Consider the following 22,166-nt stretch of genomic DNA (forward strand, 5'->3'; position numbering starts at 1 on the left):
TATTTACTGTCCCTTAAGTGGTTCCAAATCTTTAGGATTTATTTCTTCTGTTAAACATAAAAAGAAGATATTTTGAAGAATGCTGAAAATGTTTAACCATGGACATTGAATAGGAAAAACAAATACTATGGAAGTCAATGGTTACAGGTTTTCAGCATTCTTCAGAATATCTTCCTTTGTGTTTAGCATGAAAACGTTATAAAGATTTAAAACAAGTTAAGGGTGAGAACATAATGACAGAATTTACATTTTTGAGTGAACCGTAGATAGATTTAAACTTCATTTTTAAACAGCAGACACAAAATTACCTCACCATGTCTTACACTTGATCTTACATGAATTTTTTTCAGGATTTTGTTTCTTCTGTGTTCAAAAGAAGAAAAATCTAAATTTAAGTGGTTTTCACAACAGGGCTGTTTTTATAGGTTTTTTCATGGATCCTTAAAGGGATAGTTCACTCAAACATGAACATTTACTGTCCCTTAAGAGGTTCTGAATCTTTGTGATTTATTGCTTCTGTTAAACACAAAAGAAGGTATTTTGAAGAATGCTGAAAAGCTGTAACCATTGACTTCCATAGTATTTGTTATTCCTATTCAAAGGAAGCAGACAGTTGTGTTCACCAAAAAATGGAAATTTACTCACCCTCAAGAAGTTCTAGATGTTTATGAGTTTCTTTCTTCTGGAAACCACTATTGACTTCCATGTAGGAAAATCAAATACTATGGAAGTCAGTGGTTACAGGTTTTCAGCATTCTTCAAACATCTTCTTTTGTGTCAAGCAAAAAAAAAAAAGTCATAAAGATTTAAAAAAAAAACTAAAGTGTGAGTAAATAATGACAGAATTTACATTTTTGGGTGAACCATAGATAGATTTAAGCTTCATTTTTAGACAGCAGACACAGAATTACCTCACTCTGTCTCAGCCTAAAGCCAAACTTGATTTAACATCATGCGTTTTAATCCTTTTCAGGATATCTGTCTGGAGTTTACCGTGAGCTGCTCATGGCCGTGGTCTGCCGGAGCATCGAGTCCCAGTAGGGTCAACATTCAACGCTCCTTACACCACCATGAGCACCGCCAAACCCCATATATTCACCTCCACCCAAACCCTGAGCCCTTTCCCAGCCCCGACCCTCCCGCTGACCACCCTCAATCCTCTTCTCACCAGTCCAGGAGAGGTGAAAACATCCCCGGTGAACATCACCTCCAGGAGCACCATCACCTCCGCATCTGGGCTAAACGGCACTCTGCTGCCAGTAGCATCGGCGGAGGGTGCCGGTGTGGGGATGGTGCTTGTGCCCTTCGGAATCATCACGGTCATTGGACTCGCTGTTGTGGTGGTGAGAAAATAAATAATCATTAACTTCTTAAAGGAATATTTCTATATAATTCCTGCAGTGCTTAAAATATGTTAGAAGCAGGGACACATAAAAATAAAGTGTTCAACTGTAAATACTGTGGTGATCTATAGTAAACACTATATTGATTTTAAACCATACAAAGTGTATAATACTGTATATACACTCACCGGCCACTTTATTAGGTACACCTTACTAGTACTGGGTTGGACCCCATATTGCCTTCAGAACTGGCTTAATCCTTCATGGCACAGATTCAACAAGCTACTGGAAATATTCCTCAGAGATTTTGGTCCATGCTGACATGATAGCATCACGCTGTTGCTGCAGATTTGTCGGCTGCACATCCATGATGTGAATCTCCTGTTCTACCACATCCCAAAGGTGCTCTATTGGATTGAGATCTGGTGACGGTGGAGGCCATTTGAGTTACAATGAACTCATTGTCATGTTCAAGGAACCAGTCTGAGATGATTCTCAGCTTTATGACATCGTGCGTTCTCCTTGTGGAAGTAGCTATCAGATGATGGGTACACTGTGGTCATAAAGGGATGGACATGGTCAGCAACAATATTCAGTTAGACTGTGGTGTTGACACAATGCTCAATTGGTACTAATGGGCTCAAAGTGTGGCTAGAAAATATCCCCCACACCATTACACCACCACCACCAGCCTGAACCATTGAAACAAGGCAGGATGGATCAATGCATTCATGTTGTTGATGCCAAATTCTTACCCTACTATCCGAATGCCGCAGCAGAAATCGAGACTTATCAGACCAGGCAAGGTTTCTCCAATCTTCTATTGTCCAGTTTTGGTGAGCCTGTGTGAATTGTAGCCTCAGTTTCTTGTTCTTAGCTGACAGGAGTGGCATCAGGTGTGATCTTCTCGGATGCTCGGTTTGAACTGCAGCAGATGGTCTTGACCATGTCTACATGCCTAAATGCATTGAGTTGCTGCCATGTGATTGGATGATTAGAAATTTGCGTTAACGAGCAGTTGGACAGGTGTGCCTAATAAAGTGGCTGGTGAGTGTATATAGTATTTACAATGCTTTGCTAAAAAATGCTATACCTAATGGGATCTGGTAACTTGCCATAAATATTGTAGTATTAGCTACTTAACTTTAGTTTTTATGACAGTTATTTGTGGTGTATTGTAGGACATTTTAATCTATAGTTGTAGAAAACTTGATGATTTCATGGTCATTTGTTTATATTAGTTACCACAGCAACATATAGAATTAACACAACACAAGGACGCATTAAAATCCCAAAATCCAGTGTTTTTAAACCCAAACATTTTATGGCGGTATAAACTAATTTAGGAAGACTTACACTTTTAAAAATAAGATGAGAATAATGGGTCTTTTGAGTCTAAAAATAAAATATCAATATAATGGGATAATTGACTGTAAATTGAATAAGTGTTTATTAATAGCACTTTGGATTTTACGTAATGTTTATGTGTAACATCTTTCTTTCTACTCACCAGCTTCTATACATCAGGAAAAAGAAAAGGTAGAAAAAGTGCATTACTTTTCCACAACGGTCTTAAAAATGTAAGGTTTTTTTGTAGTAATTATAGTTCTGTCAGAAACCTTCTGTTTTATTCTCCACAGACTGGAGAAACTGCGACATCAGCTGATGCCCATGTATAACTTTGATCCAGCTGAAGAGCAGGATGATCTCGAGCAGGAACTCCTGGATCACGGACGAGACGGAAGCCCAGCAGGACCAAACTCAAAAGTAGGAGGAAAAAAAAAACATGATACAGACAGACAGACAGACAGACAGACAGACAGAAAGACAGACAGACAGACAGACAGACAGACAGACAGACAGACAGACAGACAGACAGACAGACAGATATATAGATAGACAGATAGATAGATAGATAGATAGATAGATAGATAGATAGATAGATAGATAGATAGATAGATAGATAGATAGATAGATAGATAGATAGATAGATAGATAGATAGATAGATGGGTTGATGGATGGCTGGATGGATGGATAGACAGATAGATGGTAGGATGGATGGATGGATGGATGGATGGAAGGATGGATGGAAGGATGGATGGATGGATGCATGGATGGATGGATGGATGGATGGATGGATAGAGTGATAGATAGATAGATGGATAGATGGATGGATGGATGGATGGATGGATGGATAGATGGATGAACGGATAGACAGATGGATTCATGGATGGCTGAATGGATGAATAGAAAGATAGATGGTCAGATAGTTAGACAGATGGATGGATGGATAGACAGATGGATGGATGGATGGATGGATGAAAAGATAGATAGATAGATAGATAGATAGATAGATAGATAGATAGATAGATAGATAGATAGATAGATAGATAGATAGATAGATAGATAGATAGATAGATAGATAGATAGATAGATAGATAGATAGATAGATAGATGGATGGATGGATGGATGGATGGATGGATGGATGGATGGATAGAGTGATAGATAGATAGATGGATAGATGGATGGATGGATGGATGGATGGATGGATGGATGGATAGATGGATGAACGGATAGACAGATGGATTCATGGATGGCTGAATGGATGAATAGAAAGATAGATGGTCAGATAGTTAGACAGATGGATGGATGGATAGACAGATGGATGGATGGATGGATGAAAAGATAGATAGATAGATAGATAGATAGATAGATAGATAGATAGATAGATAGATAGATAGATAGATAGATAGATAGATAGATAGATAGATAGATAGATAGATAGAGAGATGGATGAACGGATAGACAGATGAGTTGATGGATGGCTGGATGGATGGATAGACAGATATATGGTAAGATAGATAGACAGATGAATGTATGGATAGATAGATGGTCAGATAGATAGATAGATGGATGGATGGATGAATGGATGAATGGATGGATGGATGGATGGATGGATGGATGGATGGACGGACGGACGGACGGACGGACGGACGGACGGACGGACGGACGGACGGATGGATGGATGGATGGATAGATAGATAGATAGATGGATGGATGAACGGATAGACAGATGGATTCATAGATGGCTGAATGGATGGATAGACAGATAGATGGTCAGATAGATAGACAGATGGATGTATGGATAGACAGATGGATGGATGGATGGATGGATGGATGAAAAGATAGATAGATGAATAGATAGATAGATGCATGGATGGATAGATAGATGGTCAGATAGATAGATGGACAGACGGACGGACGGACGGATGGATGGATAGTCAGATTGATAGACAGACAGATCAATAGATAGATAGATGGATGGATGGATGGACAGATGGATATTATAAAACGTCTATAAAGGAAAGTTATATAGATTTCTTCTATGAAATATAATGCAGAGTAATATATCTAAGCATATGGTGTTTCAGAATAATGCATGCCGTGTTTTACTGAACGCTTTATCTCAATCTCCACCATTCTCATTTCTCTTGAGTTCTGACAGCAGCATGTGCTTTATTACTTGTGGTAAAGTATTCATCTCTGTAAATGTGTCATTATTATCATCATCATCATCATCACTAAAACCCTTCAAACACCAGCTGTGATTGAATCCACCTTTAAACTCATCCTCCATTGGTGTGCATTCGTTTCATTCTCATACTGCAAACAGCAGAACTCACAACAAACAGCATCATATGTATCGTTCTTACACTGTGAAACTAATGTGACATTTCATTCTATAATATATTAGTATTATGTCAATGTCTGCTTTTACTGACTTACTTTTGCTCTCTCTTTCCCATCACAGACACTGACCACTAGTCAGGGAGCAACTCAGAAACCGAGTCGACTTGTTTTCACAGACGTGGCTGATGCTATTAATGCATGACGACACTCATGAGCTGCACAGGACAAAAAAAAAACAGAAATATGGACACACACTGGCATTCAGGAATACTTGCAATGATATTTAGTATGACATTATAAAACAACATCCCACTACAAATTAAAACATGACATTTTCTGTCTGCCACTGCCTTTTTAAATCAATAGTTTCTAGTCCAAAAAATTACAGCAAGTACATTTTTGAAAGTATTTATCACAGAAGAAATGATTGCAGAAAACAAACAATCATATTTTTACACTGATTATTAAGAAATCACGAAGTTTAAGCACACTTGAAAGTTCGTTCTGCTCTTCTACAAGACTGGATTTTGTCTAAATGTTGTGTGCACTCCTGCAAAACGGACTTCATTTTCCTTAGATCGTTTTCTAAGATCAAGCCTCGTTCATGAAACGCGAGCCGAACATCTCTGTTATTTGTTTGTAAAAATGATGCGAATGCAACTATTTACACAAGGATTTTATAAACTGTTCTGGAAGTATTTTCCAGATTCATTTTCCTCATAAGGGATTTAAAAAATTTCTTTGTTAAAGCTTTAAAATCCATGATCTGAAACATCAAGTTAGGAGAATCCAACCCAGGCTCATTCTGAAAACGTACCCCTGTATACATTTCTGGAGAGCGCCAAATACATCTCAGGAGGTATGTTTATTGCAGTTTTTGTTTTCGCGAATCCACCAGAGGTCGCTGTGTATGCTTTTTCAGGTCTCAAATTTCTCTCGCGAGTGCTGTTCGTGCCTGCTGTTCTTGTGTAAATCCACCAGAGGCCGCTGTGTACGCTTTTTCATGTCTCAAATTTCTCTCGCGAGTGCTATTCGTTCCTGCTGTTCTTGTATAAATCCACCAGAGGCCGCTGTGTACGCTTTTTCAGATCTCAAATTTCTCTCGCGAGTGCTATTCGTTCCTGCTGTTCTTGTGTAAATCCACCAGAGGCCGCTGTGTACGCTTTTTCATGTCTCAAACTTCTCTCGCGAGTGCTATTCGTGCTTGCTGTTCTTGTGTAAATCCACCAGAGGCTGCTGTCGACTGACTGACTGACTGACCAATCAACTGACCCACCCTCCTCCCTCCCTAAACCCAACCAATAGTGTTTTCAAAAGCACAGATTGACCCGTCCACCCACTTCCCTATTTACGTGTTTGTTTTATTTTTTGGCTTCTGTTTTTTTCTTACCCGCTTTCTGGAACTGTTCCCCACCGTACTCGAACTCCATCGTTGTGGTCAACTAAAGAGGTGCAGAGTCTAAAACGCAGGGCGCAAAAGCATTAAGGGCGTGTCTGAATCCACTTTTGCTATTTTAGGGATAGAAAAATCTGCTCTGGTCTAACAGGGTTGAGCTTATTCACTGTGTTTTGAGAATAAACCAATCAGAGTTTCATCTCCCATTCCCTTTAAGAGTCAGTTGCGTCGCAACATGGCGCATTTACTATTACATGGCGGACTTTGTAAGCTTAAAAACGCTAGGTTACTTGCGTAACCCCGGTTCTCTGAGAACAGAGCGAGGTATCTCACTATGGGAAACGCCTCAGGCGTGACAGACTGTGGAAGCACCAATTACACCACGTCCGTCCGAGGACGGACAAATCACAGCTCGCGATTAGGAGCCCACCCTCTCCTTTATAATCCGCTGTGATTCCCCGAATCGGCATTCGAAGCACGCTCTTCCCGAGTGTAATGCGTGAAGGGAAGTCTGGTGAGATACCTCGCTCTGTTCTCAGAGAACCGGGGTTACGCAAGTAACCTAGCGTTCTCTTTCAAACATTCGCTCGGTATCTCACTATGGGAATGATATATACCACTCCCGTAACGCATGCTTTCCGAAGCCCCGGACAGAATCGGTAGAAAGACAACCTTTCAAGCTTATAAGGGACACACATTAAGAACCGCGTGAGCCAATGAAGGCGCGGTGACGTCAAGGCGGTAAAACCTGATAAATGTATGCGGGGAAGACCAACTTGCCGCTTTACAAATATCTCTTACCGAAATCCCTCTGAACAAAGCCCATGAGGTAGCGATACCTCTTGAAGAATGAGCTCTTAAACCCTCTGGGGAACGAAGACCCCTAGATGTATAGGCCAGTTCGATCGCCTCCACTATCCAGTGCGAGAGCCGTTGAGATGAAACAGCCTCACCCTTACGGCGAGTGGCCCATGACACAAATAACTGATCGCTTCTCCTAAACGATCGCGTCCTGTTCACGTAGAGGCGTAACGCCCGTACGGGACACAAAGTGTGTAACTTACTCTCCTCCGCTGACAAATGCGGAGGGGAGTGAAAGGCATGCAACTCAATAGCAGAACAGTTATAAGCAGAATCACTGACCTTGGGAACGAATGCCGGGTTTGGTAGCAGTTTAACCCTGTCATCATCCCGGCTAAAATCCATGCACGCTTGATGCACCGACAAAGCATGCAGCTCGCCCACTCGCTTAGCTGAGACTAGAGCGAGTAGTAAGGCCGTCTTCAGTGATATGAGCTTAATAGGAATATCCTCCAGAGGTTCGAAAGGGGCTCGAGTTAAAGCGTCCAGAACGAGAGACAGATCCCATGACGGGACCAGCCGTTTCACCGCTGGTCTCACGCGCTTCACTCCTTTCATAAAACGGCATATAAGGGGGTGCCGTCCCACTGAAACCCCTTCGAACCCTACATGGCAAGCGGAAATAGCGGCCAGGTAAACTTTAATGGTAGAGAACGCTCTCCCATTATCCAGTAAGCTTTGCAAAAAGCAGAGAATATCTCTCACCGAGCACTGGAAGGGGATAAGCCCTTCACTAGTGCACCAGTCCTCAAACACACGCCATTTCAGGTCGTACAGTGAGCGCGTTGAAGGAGCCCTAGCGCTCTGGATAGTGCTTATGACCTCCCGTGGAAGCCCGAGAGCATTTAGATTTAACCCTTCACGGGCCAGACCCAAAGGTTGATTTGTTCTGGGTGAGGGTGAAATATCTGTGCCCCCGCTTGTGACAGCAGGTCCCGTCGCAGCGGGAGCGGCCAGGGCTCTCCTTGCAGAAGTTCGGCGATCTCTGCCAACCACAGCCTGCCCGGCCAACGGGGGGCTATTAGAAGGAGAGACAACCCGCTTTCTCTTACTCTGTCCAGGGTGGGAGAAATTAGACTTAACGGTGGGAATGCATACAGCAGCACGTTTGGCCACGGGTGCGCCAGCGCATCCACACCCAACGGCGCATCCTCGTCCTCGAGAGAGAAATACAGCGGACATTTTGCGTTTGCCCGCGAGGCGAAGAGATCTACGGCAGCCTTGCCGTACATCTCCCAAATTTGATTCACCACCTGCGGGTGGAGAACCCATTCTCCGTACGTCGGGTTGCCCCTCGACAGAAGATCCGCCCCCCACATTTCTGACTCCCGGGACGTGCGTCGCGCGCAGTGAGCTCAAGTGAGCGGCGCTCCAGACAATCAGCTTGCGCGCTAGATTGTGCAGCTGCAACGATCGCGTTCCCCCTTGGCGGTTGATGTACGCCACCACCGTTGTGTTGTCCGTCCTGACTAAAACATGAAAACCCTTCAAGAATGGTAGAAAATGTTTTAAAGCCAGAAAAACTGCCATCAGCTCCAGCATGTTTATGTGAAGCTCGCGCAGTCGGTGTGTCCAACGACCGTTCACCGATCTGCCCTGAAATACGGCTCCCCATCCCGTTAGGGATGCGTCCGTAGTGACGACTTTTCTCAGAGACACGCTCCCCAGCGGAGCCCCTGATCGGAATATGCAGGGGTTTTTCCAGTGGTGGAGAGCCATCACACACTCCGTGGATACCCGTACCCTGCGCGCGAGGTGCCTGCGCGGGCGCAGGCGCCTCGCGGAAATCCAACGCTGAAAATCTCTCATCTTTAATAAACCCAGTGGGATCACAGACAGAGATGAAGCCATCATGCCCATCAGACGGAGACAGGTTCTGAACGAGACCAGGTTTCCTTTGCGAAAATGGGTCAGGCATAGACCGAACGCCGTAATCCTTCTCTCCGAAAGCATGGCGCGGTAAGTTACCGAGTCTAGGCGCAGGCCCAGATACTCTATCTCCTGGGACGGAATCAGCTGGCTTTTGGCGTTGTTGATTCTGAATCCCAGCCTTGTGAGATGAGACGAAAGAGTCTCTGCATCCCGCTCCGCGCGCTCGCGTGTGCGGGCGCATATCAGGTAATCGTCCAGATAAGCGGATATGCGCAGACCCTTGTGTCTCAGCGGAGACAGCGCTGCTTCCATGCATCTGCTGAACACCCGCGGAGCTAGACTGAGCCCGAATGGAAGAGTAACAAATTCGAACACTTCGTTCTGAAAGGAAAACCTGAGATATTCCTGTGTGCTGGATAGATGCTTATATGAAAGTAAGCATCCTTGAGATCGATCGAGGCGAACCAATCGCCCCGGCGGATCGAACGAGTGAGAGCTCCTACTGTGAGCATCTTGAATTTGTACTTCCTCAAGTGCTTGTTTAAAGCACGCAGGTCCAGTATTGGGCGCAGACTCCCATCTTTCTTTGGGATTAGAAAGTAACGTGAGTAAAAACCCGTCTGAGTTTCCTCCACTGGAACTCGTCTTATAGCTCCCTTCCCCATGAGGGAGGATATCTCTGCCTCCAGCACCTGAGCCGAATCCTCGTTGCCACAGATGCTATAACCCCGTTGAAAGGAGGGGTTTTCCAGCAAACTGAAGCCTGTAACCCCTGGTTACGGTTGCGAGGACCCACGGGTGCGGAGAACACTCTATCCAGGCCTCCGGGTGAAGAGACAGAGGCTGCTGCCGAACCGGCCCCACTGATGGAGTGCTGGCGCCCTCTTGTGGCCAGAGAGAAATTTGGCCAGAATCTGTTTGGCTCAGAGACTGGCCCGTCTCTCGGCTTTGAGCTTTCGCTTTTCTCTGTGTCTTTATTTTGTTTTTGGCTTTCTGCGCCCTCGGCATTGAGCCTGGATGCGACAGGGCATTTTTTATTTGCCATGAACACAGGGAATGAAGTGCTTTGTGACAACGCACTTGCGAACGTGTGCCTGAACTCGGCAGACCGCATGGTGGCCGAATGCTCTGCACATGAACTTGTGGAACTGCCGTCGGCAATCCACGGAACATTGTGTGTTGAGGGGAAGCTGAACTGGCCTGAACACAACTCTGAACCATTTCTCCGCCCAAATTCCACCTCCTCAGCATTTTTGCGGGTGGGGAAACAACCGTGGCGGACTGTGGAGAAGACATCGCAGAAAACCCTAGGTGCTGCCCGTCTCTCCTCTCCAAACATAGCGTCCTAGGAGTCCCTCTTCTTTTTTGGCGGAGGGGTTAGCGGATCTGGACTTTGCAGCCGCTGCCGCGAATGACTGCTTTCCCCATGGCTTAGCGTTTGGAGCAGCGGGGGGGCGAGCCGTCTGCTCTGTGCTGTGGGGTTAGGCGGTCTGGACGCACTGACAAATTTTCTGCCCTGCGTCGGAGGAGTGGGCCGAGTAGCAGGAACAGGAGGACGTGATGTCCTTTTACGAGGCAAGCAGAGGTCAAAAGTCTCCTCGTCCTTCTTTTTAAGGTCGCATCTCTGCCTCATCGACGCGACCGACTGACCGAATAACCCACTCGAGTCTACGGGAGCGTCGAGATAATCCAATTTTTCCCTGTCCCCGATACTCGAGAGATTCAGCCACAGCGATCGCTCGCCCGCAACGGCGAGAGCCATGGTACGGCCGGAGCTTTGCACCGCCCCGCGTGAGGCGCGCAGATTGAGGTCTGTAATGTTGCAGATCTCTTCCCAGACTGCCGGGTTTGGATTGCCGGCGTCCAGCTGCGTGCCAAGCTCCTCCAATAATTCGGCTTGATAGGCCGTCAGCAATGAAGTGACGTTCAAAGCCCTCACTGTTAGCGCCGAAGATTTATATACCTTCTGATACATGGAAGCAGTGAAGCGTTCCATTTTACCAGGGAGGGACGGTGTGGCCGATGAAACAGCAGCCCGCCTGTTTGGATGCAGGTGAAGAGCCACCGTCTGCTCGACCACTGGAGGGTTAGAGAGCCCTAGTCCCTCCATCTCGCTCACGTCGAGTGACGAGTAACCCTTGACGGGCACGCGGTTGGTAAAGGGTTTATCCCCATGACCGCTTCATCTCCGTGATGCAATCTGGGAGAGCGGGAAGTAGTTGTTTTGCTGGGGAGCGCGGGGAGCGAGCCTTTTCCCGTCATACACATCCCGTTTAACTCCTGGATGACCAGGAGTCACAGGCCACGCCACGCCAGCTTGGCGGCAGCACGTTTGCAAACCTCTGTGAGGTCGCAATCCACCACGGTTCGACGCCACCAGTCACCGCTTTGCGCGCTAGTCGGCCTGGATGTGTGGGAAGAAGGGCGGATGACATCCTCCTCCTCATCGTCCGGCTCATCTCGGAGGAGACGGGCTAGTGTCTCATCATCCTCCTCCTCATCCCCTTCCATCTCATCCCCGCCCGCCAGTAGCTGCTGGTCGAACAGCGGCTCATACACGGGGGATTCTACCTCCATGATGTCCCCCCACGAAGCAAGATCCCGCGGAGGAGAGGATTTGGCGTCATTAGCTGACGACGGAGCGGCAGAGAGGACCGGATCATCCTTGGAAGATGCCGCCACTCGAAGCCTTCTCTCCAAAATCCTCATCGGCATTGCCTGGCAGTGCACGCAGCTTTCGGTGTTCGCCAACGAGGCCTGGGCATGCTTCGCACCCATACATGCGATGCACATCGGATGTGAATCCCTGCCCGAGATCATAAATCCGCACGCTGACGGACAGGAGCGCGAAGAGGCCTCCTTCCCCTTCTCCACCGTGACTTTAGACATGGTGAGTCAAAGTCAAAGTTAGCTCGCCTTAACGCGTTAGCTATATCAGTTGCTGCTAGTAAAAGCAGTAAAAAATACTCCGTAACGAGCAAAGAACCCACGACAGATTCAGATGACTGAGCTGCGTTCGGCAACGTTAGCCTTGACGGTACGTTTGTGAACAGAGCAGCGCAGCCTGGGTGCTTAAGGAAAGTCTTCACGAGGAAGAGTGCTAGAATGCCGATTCGGGGAATCACAGCGGATTATAAAGGAGAGGGTGGGCTCCTAATCGCGAGCTGTGATTTGTCCGTCCTCGGACGGACGTGGTGTAATTGGTGCTTCCACAGTCTGTCACGCCTGAGGCGTTTCCCATAGTGAGATACCGAGCGAATGTTTGAAAGAGAACAGAACATCTGTAGCGAGAGGATAAAGAACGAGCCTCCTCCAATCGGCCTTTGCTTTCACTTTCTCTTTCTCTCTCTCATGGGCTGTTTCTCAACATGCGTTCTTCAGCGGTCCTCGTGTTCTCATGTAACGTCATCATCAGTTGGCAAAGTTCAGTTCCAAAACTCAAGACCGCAAGAACAGAGGACGCGTGAAACTTCCAGGATGTGTTCTTGATATCGAGGACGCACCGATGCAGACTTGAGCACAGATCTTGCTCTGGAAGTGCCTGAAGTCATTGCGATTGGAGGTGGGAAGCGCAACATTTTATTTAGATTTATTATTAAAGTTCAGAGATATAACTTATTTATCTCAGGAGTTTCCCTAAATGAAACAGTGAATATAAACATTATGGACATCTTAATAAAGGAATAAACACATTAAGGGTGTTTGTTTGCTGAAATTCATATTAAAATCTGTTTTATTTATATTGTGCCGCGTATATTTATAATGTTTTTATGGATAGTATATATTTTGATAAGGGGAAAAACAATAAATCGTTGTATGAATGCTGTAATGTTTACACAATTTTCCATTAAAAACACGTGAAGGTCATGTGACCATCAGGAAGAACGCAGCATCTCATTTCTCAGAGGACACGTTCTCTGTTCTCGCGGTCTCCCGAGTTCGTTCTTCCGAGGACACCTGGCAAGACCGATCTTCACAAGAACGCAAGTCCGTTCTCTGCATTCTTGGAATTGAGAAACAGCCATGGATAAGGAAACTGTGTTGTACGCACAGACATCCTTTAGTCCAGTGTTTCCCAACCCTGTTCCTGAAGGCACACCAACAGTACACATTTTCAACCTCTCCCTAATCAAACACACCTGAATCAACTCATCAGAAGATTAGAAGAGACTCCAAAACCTGAAGTTAATGGGTCAGATAAGGGAGACATCCAAAACATGTATTGTTGGTGTGCCTCCAAGAACAGGGTTGGGAAACACTGCTTTAGTCTACATAATTAATTTAGTTTGTTAAGCGCAAAGACTTTTTCAATACTATTTCTAATAGAACAATAATCTGAACAATAATAATGAAGTGTAGTCAAAAAAACCATATCTATTTTATATCCAACTACACATACTGGGCCCCATATGGTCCAAAACCTGACAGGTTGATAAATCTAAGCTTGTTTTTAATAAAACTAATATAAATATGCATATAATAAATAATTCTGCTAATAATAATAACATTATTCAAAAGCAAATTGTCATGAATGAACTGAAAAAGCCCCCTGAGGTGATGAAGGCATGAATGGTTTTTATATTTATGTAGAAAATAATAATTTTTGTAATATTTTATTCCTTTAATTCTTTTTCATTTGTAAAGATATTTGTGTATTGCTCTACATCCTGTGTGTATTAAGCAATGGTTAAGCGAGGTGCACAACTAATGCTTTCAGCTGGTCAATTGCACAGTCTATTTTAGTTCCTCAAAATAGCAACGCGCCAATAATGCACCCTAACACACCTCTATTCTAGACCGAAACACCCATGAGTCCAGAAAGTGGCGCAAATGGATTTGGTATTTAAACATGTCACGGTTGCAGGTTTGTGCGCTTTCCGGAGTATCTGTTTTGTCACATGGGTTTGTGTTGTTTGTTGTCCACGTGTATTTGTTTGGTCACGTGTTATGACGGCACTCAGCTGTTTGATTTGATCACCAGCTGAGGTTCATTATTGAGCCTATATCTGGGCTACGTTTCTATATCTCCTTGTCAGTTCGTTGTGTTTGCTTATGTGAGTCTGTATTGTGCTCAGGACTAAGAGGAGTGACTGCTGGACTTCGTTTCGCCCTTCTGTTCCTGCCCCAGTATCCCAGTGTCCTCACCCTCCATTTGTAGCCCTGTTGGCTTTATTCTGTCACGTGTAAATAAAGGTACAGAGAAGGATCCAATATGCAAGTGAAACTTTAATTAACACTGTCAGAATAAAGCCAACAGGGCTACAAATGGAGGGTGAGGACACTGGGATACTGGGGCAGGAACAGAAGGGCGAAACGAAGTCCAGCAGTCACTCCTCTTAGTCACAATATAGACTCACATAAGCAAACACAACGAACTGACAAGGAGACATAGAAACGTAGCCCAGATATAGGCTCAATAATGAACCTCAGCTGGTGATCAAATCAAACAGCTGAGTGCCGTCATAACACGTGACCAAACAAATACACGTGGACAACAAACAACACAAACCCATGTGACAAAACAGACACTCCGGAAAGCGCACAAACCTGCAACCGTGACAAAACATTGTGGTGGAAAACGGGAAAATGAAGGTTGCTTTGGTCTGAAAATAGCAACATGTCACGGCAAACACGTCTTGCGGCTTATTGCGCTGGGTGTATGATAGGGCCTTCTCCGTCTTAAGTCCACCGACGCACATGGCGAGCTACTAGACAAATTGGTAACAGCGTGAAAGCCGTCCATACGTAGGTAAGCAGTCAGCTGGTAACGTGAAAAGGAACGACGTCATACCGCCCTGTAGCATTAATTTTTATAGACGAAATGCAGTCATACGTACCTCTGGCTACATAATTCGGGATCTCCAGAAATGTATATAGGGCTACGTTTTCAGAATGAGCCTATGTTGGGAGAATCACATTTCAAATCACGTTTAATTTTAATAACATCAAATTAAAAAAGCAATATGTAACGGTTCATTTAAAACTTAATTGTGTAGTCGAATCTACAAAATTGGTATCAGGTTTACTGCAGAAATGAAAATGTTTTAGTATTTTGAAATCACATTCACTTCATATGAGTGGGCAGGGCTCAGGGTAGGTGCAAATCTGATTGGCAGATTGTGCTTACAGCATCATGGGTAATGTAGTTTTTTCTGCATTATTAAAATTTGACTCTTTAAATAACAAATTGAATTACTATGATCAGAATAGATCAACATTTATAATCATTTTACAACTTCACAGCTCACAACAGGTCTGTCTATCAGGTTTTGTTAAGGATCAGTGTATTTATGGAGAAAATGAATGAGATTGTACTTCTGGAAGCAGACAGTTGTGTTCACCAAAAAAATGAAAATGTACTCACCCTCAAGAAGTTCTAGATGTTATGAGTTTCTTTCTTCTGGAAACCACTATTGACTTCCATACAGGAAAAACAAATACAATGGAAGTCAATGGTCACAGGTTTCATTTTTGGGTGAACTATCTCTTTAAGGCAGTGGTCTCAAACTCAATTCCTGAAAGCTCGCAGCTATGCACAGTTCAGCTCCAACCACCTCCAAATCACACCTGCTAAAAAGTTTCTAGTCTTGAACACCTTGATTAGTTGGATCAGCTGTGTTTGATTAGGGTTGGAGCAAAACTGTGCAGAGCTGCTGCCCTCCAGGAATTGAGTTTGAGACCTGTGCTTTAAGGCTGATTGTGTTTTTTGAATGACTGATTATTTTATATATTTATAAATGTGTTTAGTTTTTCACAGATGCTAGGGCACATTTCCCAATACTTAGGTCTCTTTTGCAATACTCTTCACACAATTCTCCTTACCGACTTTCAGCTTGGCAAAGCAGTTCATTCCACATTCATAATGCACTACAACTACCAAAACACTTGATTCAGGTCTCAAATAAACTCATTCTTCCAGAAAACTATCAAAGGTTGACAGCCGAAAAACACACTTTGTCACCCAAAAAACAATGAGCTAAAAACACTACCAACATGTAGCATTACACAGGGTTTTCTTGTGTAAAACAATGACACATCTCTGTTTATAACTGCAATATATGTTACTGGAATGAATCAGACATGATGCAGACTTCCTCAATATTTGGTCATTTATTTATTTATTTATTTATTTTTGCACTAAGTAATTCCAAAATATAAGAGTTTGTCTACACACCATCCACTGATACAGATACAAGAGTAATGCTAATCCGGCTGGTTAAACTGCATTTTTAGATGTGAAATATGTTTCAATACAATATTGCTGTTGAATTTTGCTCATTCAGTTTTGCATGATGTTATTGTTTTGAACAGAAGTTGAACAGTTTTGAAAACAGTATGTAAGCACGTGTAAAACGTCCTGTATGTACAAGTGAAGTTTTACAAACTAATTTCTAGAGGAGCACGTGATATGATTGAGCACGACTGGCTTCTCATCTGTAATCAGTATTAATCCAATCAGAGTAATCCAAGCTTACTATAAATGGATCGCTTTCTCCCTACTGTTCTATCTTCATTTTGGAAGAATCCCCCCTTCCACCCCATCTCCTCCTCTTTTCTTAGGGGGAGCTCTCAAGACCTGATCTCCAATCCCCTTATCTGCTTATTGATCAGGCGGAAGCCCTGGGCTCAAGTATCTCTAAGCTCAGGGTTCTCTCCTGGGACAGCTTGCCAAACCTGCTATAAATGCTAAGCATATCTAAGTGGGAAGTCTTGAAAGATTTTGGGCAGTTGTTGTGTCTGAGTGACGCTGTCCCTGAAAAACAGTCCCTGTTTGTTTTTAAATCTAGGTTGAAAACTTACATCTTTGATTTGGCATTTTATCAGTGAAAATTGTCTGTTTTAGCTATAATTTTATAATTATATATATATAATTTGTTTTTTTTTATGTTTTGATTTGTACTGTGCAACACATTGGTCAACCTCTAGTTGTGTTAAATAGTGCTATATAAATAAAATTGATGAAAAGGATTCATGAAATTTGAGAGATGTAGTCATTGAATGCATTTTGTGCCAAAACAGTGAGAACTGATCCTGAGTTCAGCCCACATAGACTTCTGTTGTGCTCACTGTGTGAAGAGATTTGCAAAAGTGACCGAAGTATTGAGAAATGTGTCCTAGCGTCTGTAAAAAACTGCAATTGTTTGTTTTTAAGAAGGGACTCCAGACGCAACTTTAACATCCTTTTAGTTTGGTGAATGATTTCCTTTTTATTTAAGCACAGCTGAAATTGTTCTGTGAACAGATTCGTTTACTAAAAGCTCACATGAAATGTATCTGAGAATAGAAATTTAATGTCAAAGTTGCGTTTGTTGAACCGTGATGGCCATTAATTCAGTAATGTGAGACAGTATTATTATTATTATTGGTCTTCCATGTTATATGAACTCATTGTTTTGTTCTGTGAAGCAAATGATGACCGCCGGTAATGACCGCTGGTTACACAAAATGTACAATGAAAATATTTTTCGCGTGTGTAGATGAAATAGCAATCCTCTGTGCACCACAGACCAGCGGTGGATCACTGTAAAGAAATTTGTAACTTTTATGAACAGAATAATACTAAAAAATAAACATTTACACCTTGATGTGTGCATGTGTGTTCTTGAAAACTTGTGACTCTTTTGTTTTTACATTTACATTTCGTCTTGGCGGACATTTTGTCCAAAGCCACAACTGAGGAGGCATTCAGTGATTCAACAAGAAGAGGCAATACACACAAGAAGTGCTGATTATCTAAAGCAGGGGTCACCAAACTTGTTCCTGGAGGGCCAGTGTCCTGCAGATTTTAGCTCCAACTCTAATCAAACACACCTGAACAAGCTAATCAAGGTCTTACCAGGTATTCTTGAAACACCCAGGCAGGTGTGTTGAGGCAAGTTGGAGCTAAACCCTGCTGGGACACCGGCCCTCAAGGACCGTGATTGGTGACCCCTGATCTAAAGGAACTGTTAGTGTGAAGAGAATTAAGCGCTAGAGTAAGACTGGGGGAGTGTTTGTTTTTGATAGACAGAGAAAAGTGTTTCTACGGGTGGTTTGTCAAGCCCACTCACCTGTGTGAAGTACACTTCATACAGTACGTACACAATATTTTGATGTATGGAGTGATTGTAAGAAAGTGTCTGGTGCAAATATGCAAAACTGGTGCAAGCGTCGGTTAAAGTGTCAGAGGGATGAAAGAGTGTGTTTTCTACAGGTGGTTTGTCAAGCCCACTCACCTGTGTGAGGCACACTCATTCATACATTCATTTTTCCGTTATTTATCAGAGTTTGCCACAGCAGAATGAACAGCCAACTATTCCAGCATATGTTGGATGCCATTCCAGCTGCAACCCAGTACTGCGAAACACCCATACACTCTCGCATTCACACACACACAGATACACTACGGCCAATTTAGTTTATTCAATTCACCTATAGCACATGTGTTTGGACTGTGAGGGAAACCAGAGCACCCAGAGAAATGCAAACTCCACACAGAAATGCCAAATGACCCATCCATGACTCAAACCAGCGACCTTCCTGCTGTGAGGAAACAGTGCTAACCGCTGAGCCACTCAGATTTGCATATTATTATTCATTCATTTTCTTTTCGGCTTAGTGCCTTTATTAATCTGGGGTCGCCACAGCGGAATGAACCGCCAACTTATCCAGCATATGTTTTATGCAGCGAATGCCCTTCCAGCTGCAACCCATCAGTGGGAAACATCCATACACTAAGGACAATTTAGCTTACCCAATTCACCTATAGCACATGTGTTTGGACTGACCCAGCCTGGACTCAAACCAACGACCTTCCTGCTGTGAGGCAACAGTGTTAACCACTGAGCTACCATGCCACTGAGGCACACTCAGACTTGCATAATGTAATTGTAATAGTGAATCAGCAGTCCGTGTGTTTGGGAAAGTCATTCCACCAGCGAGGAACAGTGAATGGAAAAGTTTTGGAAAGTGATTTTTTAGTTAATGCAATGAAGACAACGACTAAAGGATTGTGAGTCTCACACTGTCATTTTATTCACGAACAAACAGCTGCATAAACATCTTTACTGGCCGTTAAAGAGTATAAAAAAAGAGGTATGAAAAACCCAAGTTACCTGAGCCTGTAATCATGAGGCACGCTGTCAAAGGTCTTACTAAACTGATGCTATTAACCACAATGCACTGCTTCAATTCACATCAAAAATGACACAATAAAAAAAGTTGTTTTACTCAAAATGTCACCCAAAACTGAAAATGTTGTCATTTTATACTCAGCCTTCACTTATCACAAACCTTTATGAGTTTCTTTCTTCTGTTGAACATAAAAGAAGATATTTTGAAGAATGTTGGAAACCGATAACCAATGACTTCCTACGTAACCTACGTTTTTTCACTACTGTGGAAGTCAATGGCTACCGGTTTCCAACATTCTTCAAAACATCTTTAGGTTCGTTTAGGTTCAACAAAAAAGAAACTCATTAGGGATTGGAACCAATCGAGGGCGAGTAAATAGTGAGTATATAAATTTTTTTTTGGGGGGGGAACTTTCCCTTTAAGAATATTTACTGTATTGATCTTATTCTGCGATGCGGAGGTGCGCACTTTTTTGCGATTGTTTTTCGATTCAGTTGCCTATGGGAGTAATGACGGAATAATAAAAGGCAGAAAATTCTTGAACTACAAACAGATGTGTTCATGACTACACATAAAAAATAGGATAATATTATTAAAACATCAGTTTGCAACATCAAGCAGGATAACAAGCCGATTTTAACGTTTAAAAAGCAACAGAAGTGAATGAGACAGAATGTGTCGAGCCAAAAGGATTCCAATGGCTGCTCCCGCTCGTATATCAAGAACACTGAAAAATATATTCTTTTAATTTACTCCATTTTATAAGGTAAGTGGTTGCAATCTATTTATATAGGCTGAATTTAAACAAACAAGTTAAACATAGTAATGTTCAACTTCAGCACATGTAAACTGTTTTGCAACCACTTACCTTATAAAATGGAGTAAATCCAATGAATCAGTTTTTTTCAGTGAATAAGGTCAATAATGGCAACATGTAACCCATCTGTCAATAGGAGATGGCTTAAACATCAGTCGTGTTGTAAACATCAACCCATTTCAGCACAATAACAAATGAGTACAAATTAGAAAATAAAAAGGCGTATTATAAAGAAACACAGTCCAAAGATAATATTTCCAGGCCATTCAACAAAGTATGCATTTATAAGACAAAACCAATAGCAAAATACTCAAATGACCAAATCATTGAGGTTTCTGGTGTTGAGGTGCTGAAGTTACATCATCATCATCATCATCATCGTGTTATGAACTGATAATCATTGATGAAGTCACTACCCTTATTCAATTTAAAAGGCACATTTGTCAATTTGAATAGGGTATATACGGAGGTATCCTAAAGGACTTTTAATTTGTCAGTAACCTGGGTTAAGTGCTTCCGGTGAACTGTATGCCATTACAAAATCGGCGTGTTTAAGGTCTGTTTTCTTTAATAATCAGCTATGTCCACTGGCTGAGTGATATCTGATATAAAGTGAGTCTCAGATTGTACAAGAAGCACTGCGTAAATGACATTTTCCCTCGTCATGTCTTTAAAATATTTTACCCCAGTATATTTTATTTATTTTACCCCAGTATATTCAATGGAGCTTCTGCGCTAGCCTGCTGATCCTGACGGGTATGTGCGTGTAAACGGCTTTTTGTCTAGTTTTCCACTTGAGCAACTAAATGAATGGCAAATTCTATTTAACTAGTTATATTTTAAATACATTACAACATCCATGCTGTAAAAGGAGCCGAATAAAATGGAAAAAGGTCACATAAACCCTGTTTATTAGTATGGGAAGAAACACTAGCACTGCATATACCCTATTCAAATCTTTCATTCCACCGTGAACATTAATATATAAAAAACACAATATAAAGAAATTATACATATAAAAAAGAGCAGTTTTTCAAGCTTTGGTCGTATGTTTTTTTTTTCCTGGAATCCTGAGAAGATTAAATAAACCTTATATAACCCAGTCGTCATCTGTAAACTGGGATGACTGTAGTTTTGTATCATCTGTGATTTTTTAAATCCCTTTTAATCCCAAGATCCTGAACGTTAAATAGAGGAAACAAAGTTTTTGGTTTCATATAGGAGTGTAGCTCGAATGAAATAAACACAATATTTTATTCTCCAACAAATGTGTAAGAAATGAATATGAAATGGTGAGAAATTCCTATTTAAATTTGACACACAACATGAATGTGTTTAAAAATTGAAGTTCAAATTCATTCTCTCTCAATCCAAATCTATATGTTCAATATACTACTCAATGTTTATCAGTTCTTAAAGAGACAGTACAACCAAAAATGAAAATGCTGTCATCATTTGCTCATCCTCCACTTGTTTCGATTCAGTTTCTTTCATTTGTTACACACAAAAGATGGCATTTTGGAGAATTTTGATAACCAGTAGCCGTTGATTTCCATAGTATTTTCCCTTCCTTAATATCAGTGGCCATTTTCTATCATTTACTCATTCATTTATTTTCTTTTTGGCTTAGTCCCTTTATTATTCTAGGGTCGCCACAGAAGAATGAACCGCCAATTTATCCAGCATATATTTTACACAGCAGACGCACTTCCAGCTGCAACCCATCACTGGGAAACATCCATACACACTCATTAACACACATACACAATAGACAATTTAGCTTTCCCAATTCACCTATAGCGCATGTCTTTGGACTTGTTGGGGAAACCAGAGCACCCGGAGGAAACCTACACCAACACGGGGAGAACATGCAAACTCCACAGAAATGCCAACTACTGACCCAGCCGAGGCTCAAACCAGCAACCTTCTTGCTGTGAGGCAGTTGTGCAACCCACTGTGCCACCATGCTGCCCCTTCCATCATATATATATATATATATATATATATATATATATATATATATATATATATATATATATATATATATATATATATATATATATATATATATA

The 22,166-nt window shown here is 42.5% G+C and overlaps 2 protein-coding genes across 2 annotated transcripts in view; one reads left to right on the forward strand and one right to left on the reverse strand.

Moving 5' to 3' along the window:
* Positions 1 to 7,774, forward strand: part of si:ch211-161c3.5 (uncharacterized protein C3orf18) — a 19,952-nt gene extending 12,178 nt beyond the window's left edge. The window contains exons 2-5 of the mRNA XM_056460569.1: positions 974 to 1,343; positions 2,857 to 2,882; positions 2,984 to 3,110; positions 5,157 to 7,774. Coding sequence (XP_056316544.1) covers positions 1,071 to 1,343; positions 2,857 to 2,882; positions 2,984 to 3,110; positions 5,157 to 5,237 — 507 coding nt within the window. The 5' untranslated portion in view covers positions 974 to 1,070 and the 3' untranslated portion in view covers positions 5,238 to 7,774. The remainder of the gene's footprint in view (positions 1 to 973; positions 1,344 to 2,856; positions 2,883 to 2,983; positions 3,111 to 5,156) is intronic.
* On the reverse strand, positions 7,019 to 10,503 carry LOC130231264 (uncharacterized). Its single transcript, XM_056460752.1, is given in 6 exon segments — positions 7,019 to 8,597; positions 8,599 to 9,168; positions 9,261 to 9,545; positions 9,668 to 9,884; positions 9,961 to 10,177; positions 10,245 to 10,503. Coding segments are annotated over 6 exon segments (3,033 nt in total). The 3' UTR covers positions 7,019 to 7,112.
* Positions 10,504 to 22,166: the final 11,663 nt, after the last annotated feature.

Source organism: Danio aesculapii, chromosome 6 (genome assembly GCF_903798145.1).
Source record: "Danio aesculapii chromosome 6, fDanAes4.1, whole genome shotgun sequence".
Lineage (NCBI taxonomy): Eukaryota > Metazoa > Chordata > Actinopteri > Cypriniformes > Danionidae > Danio > Danio aesculapii.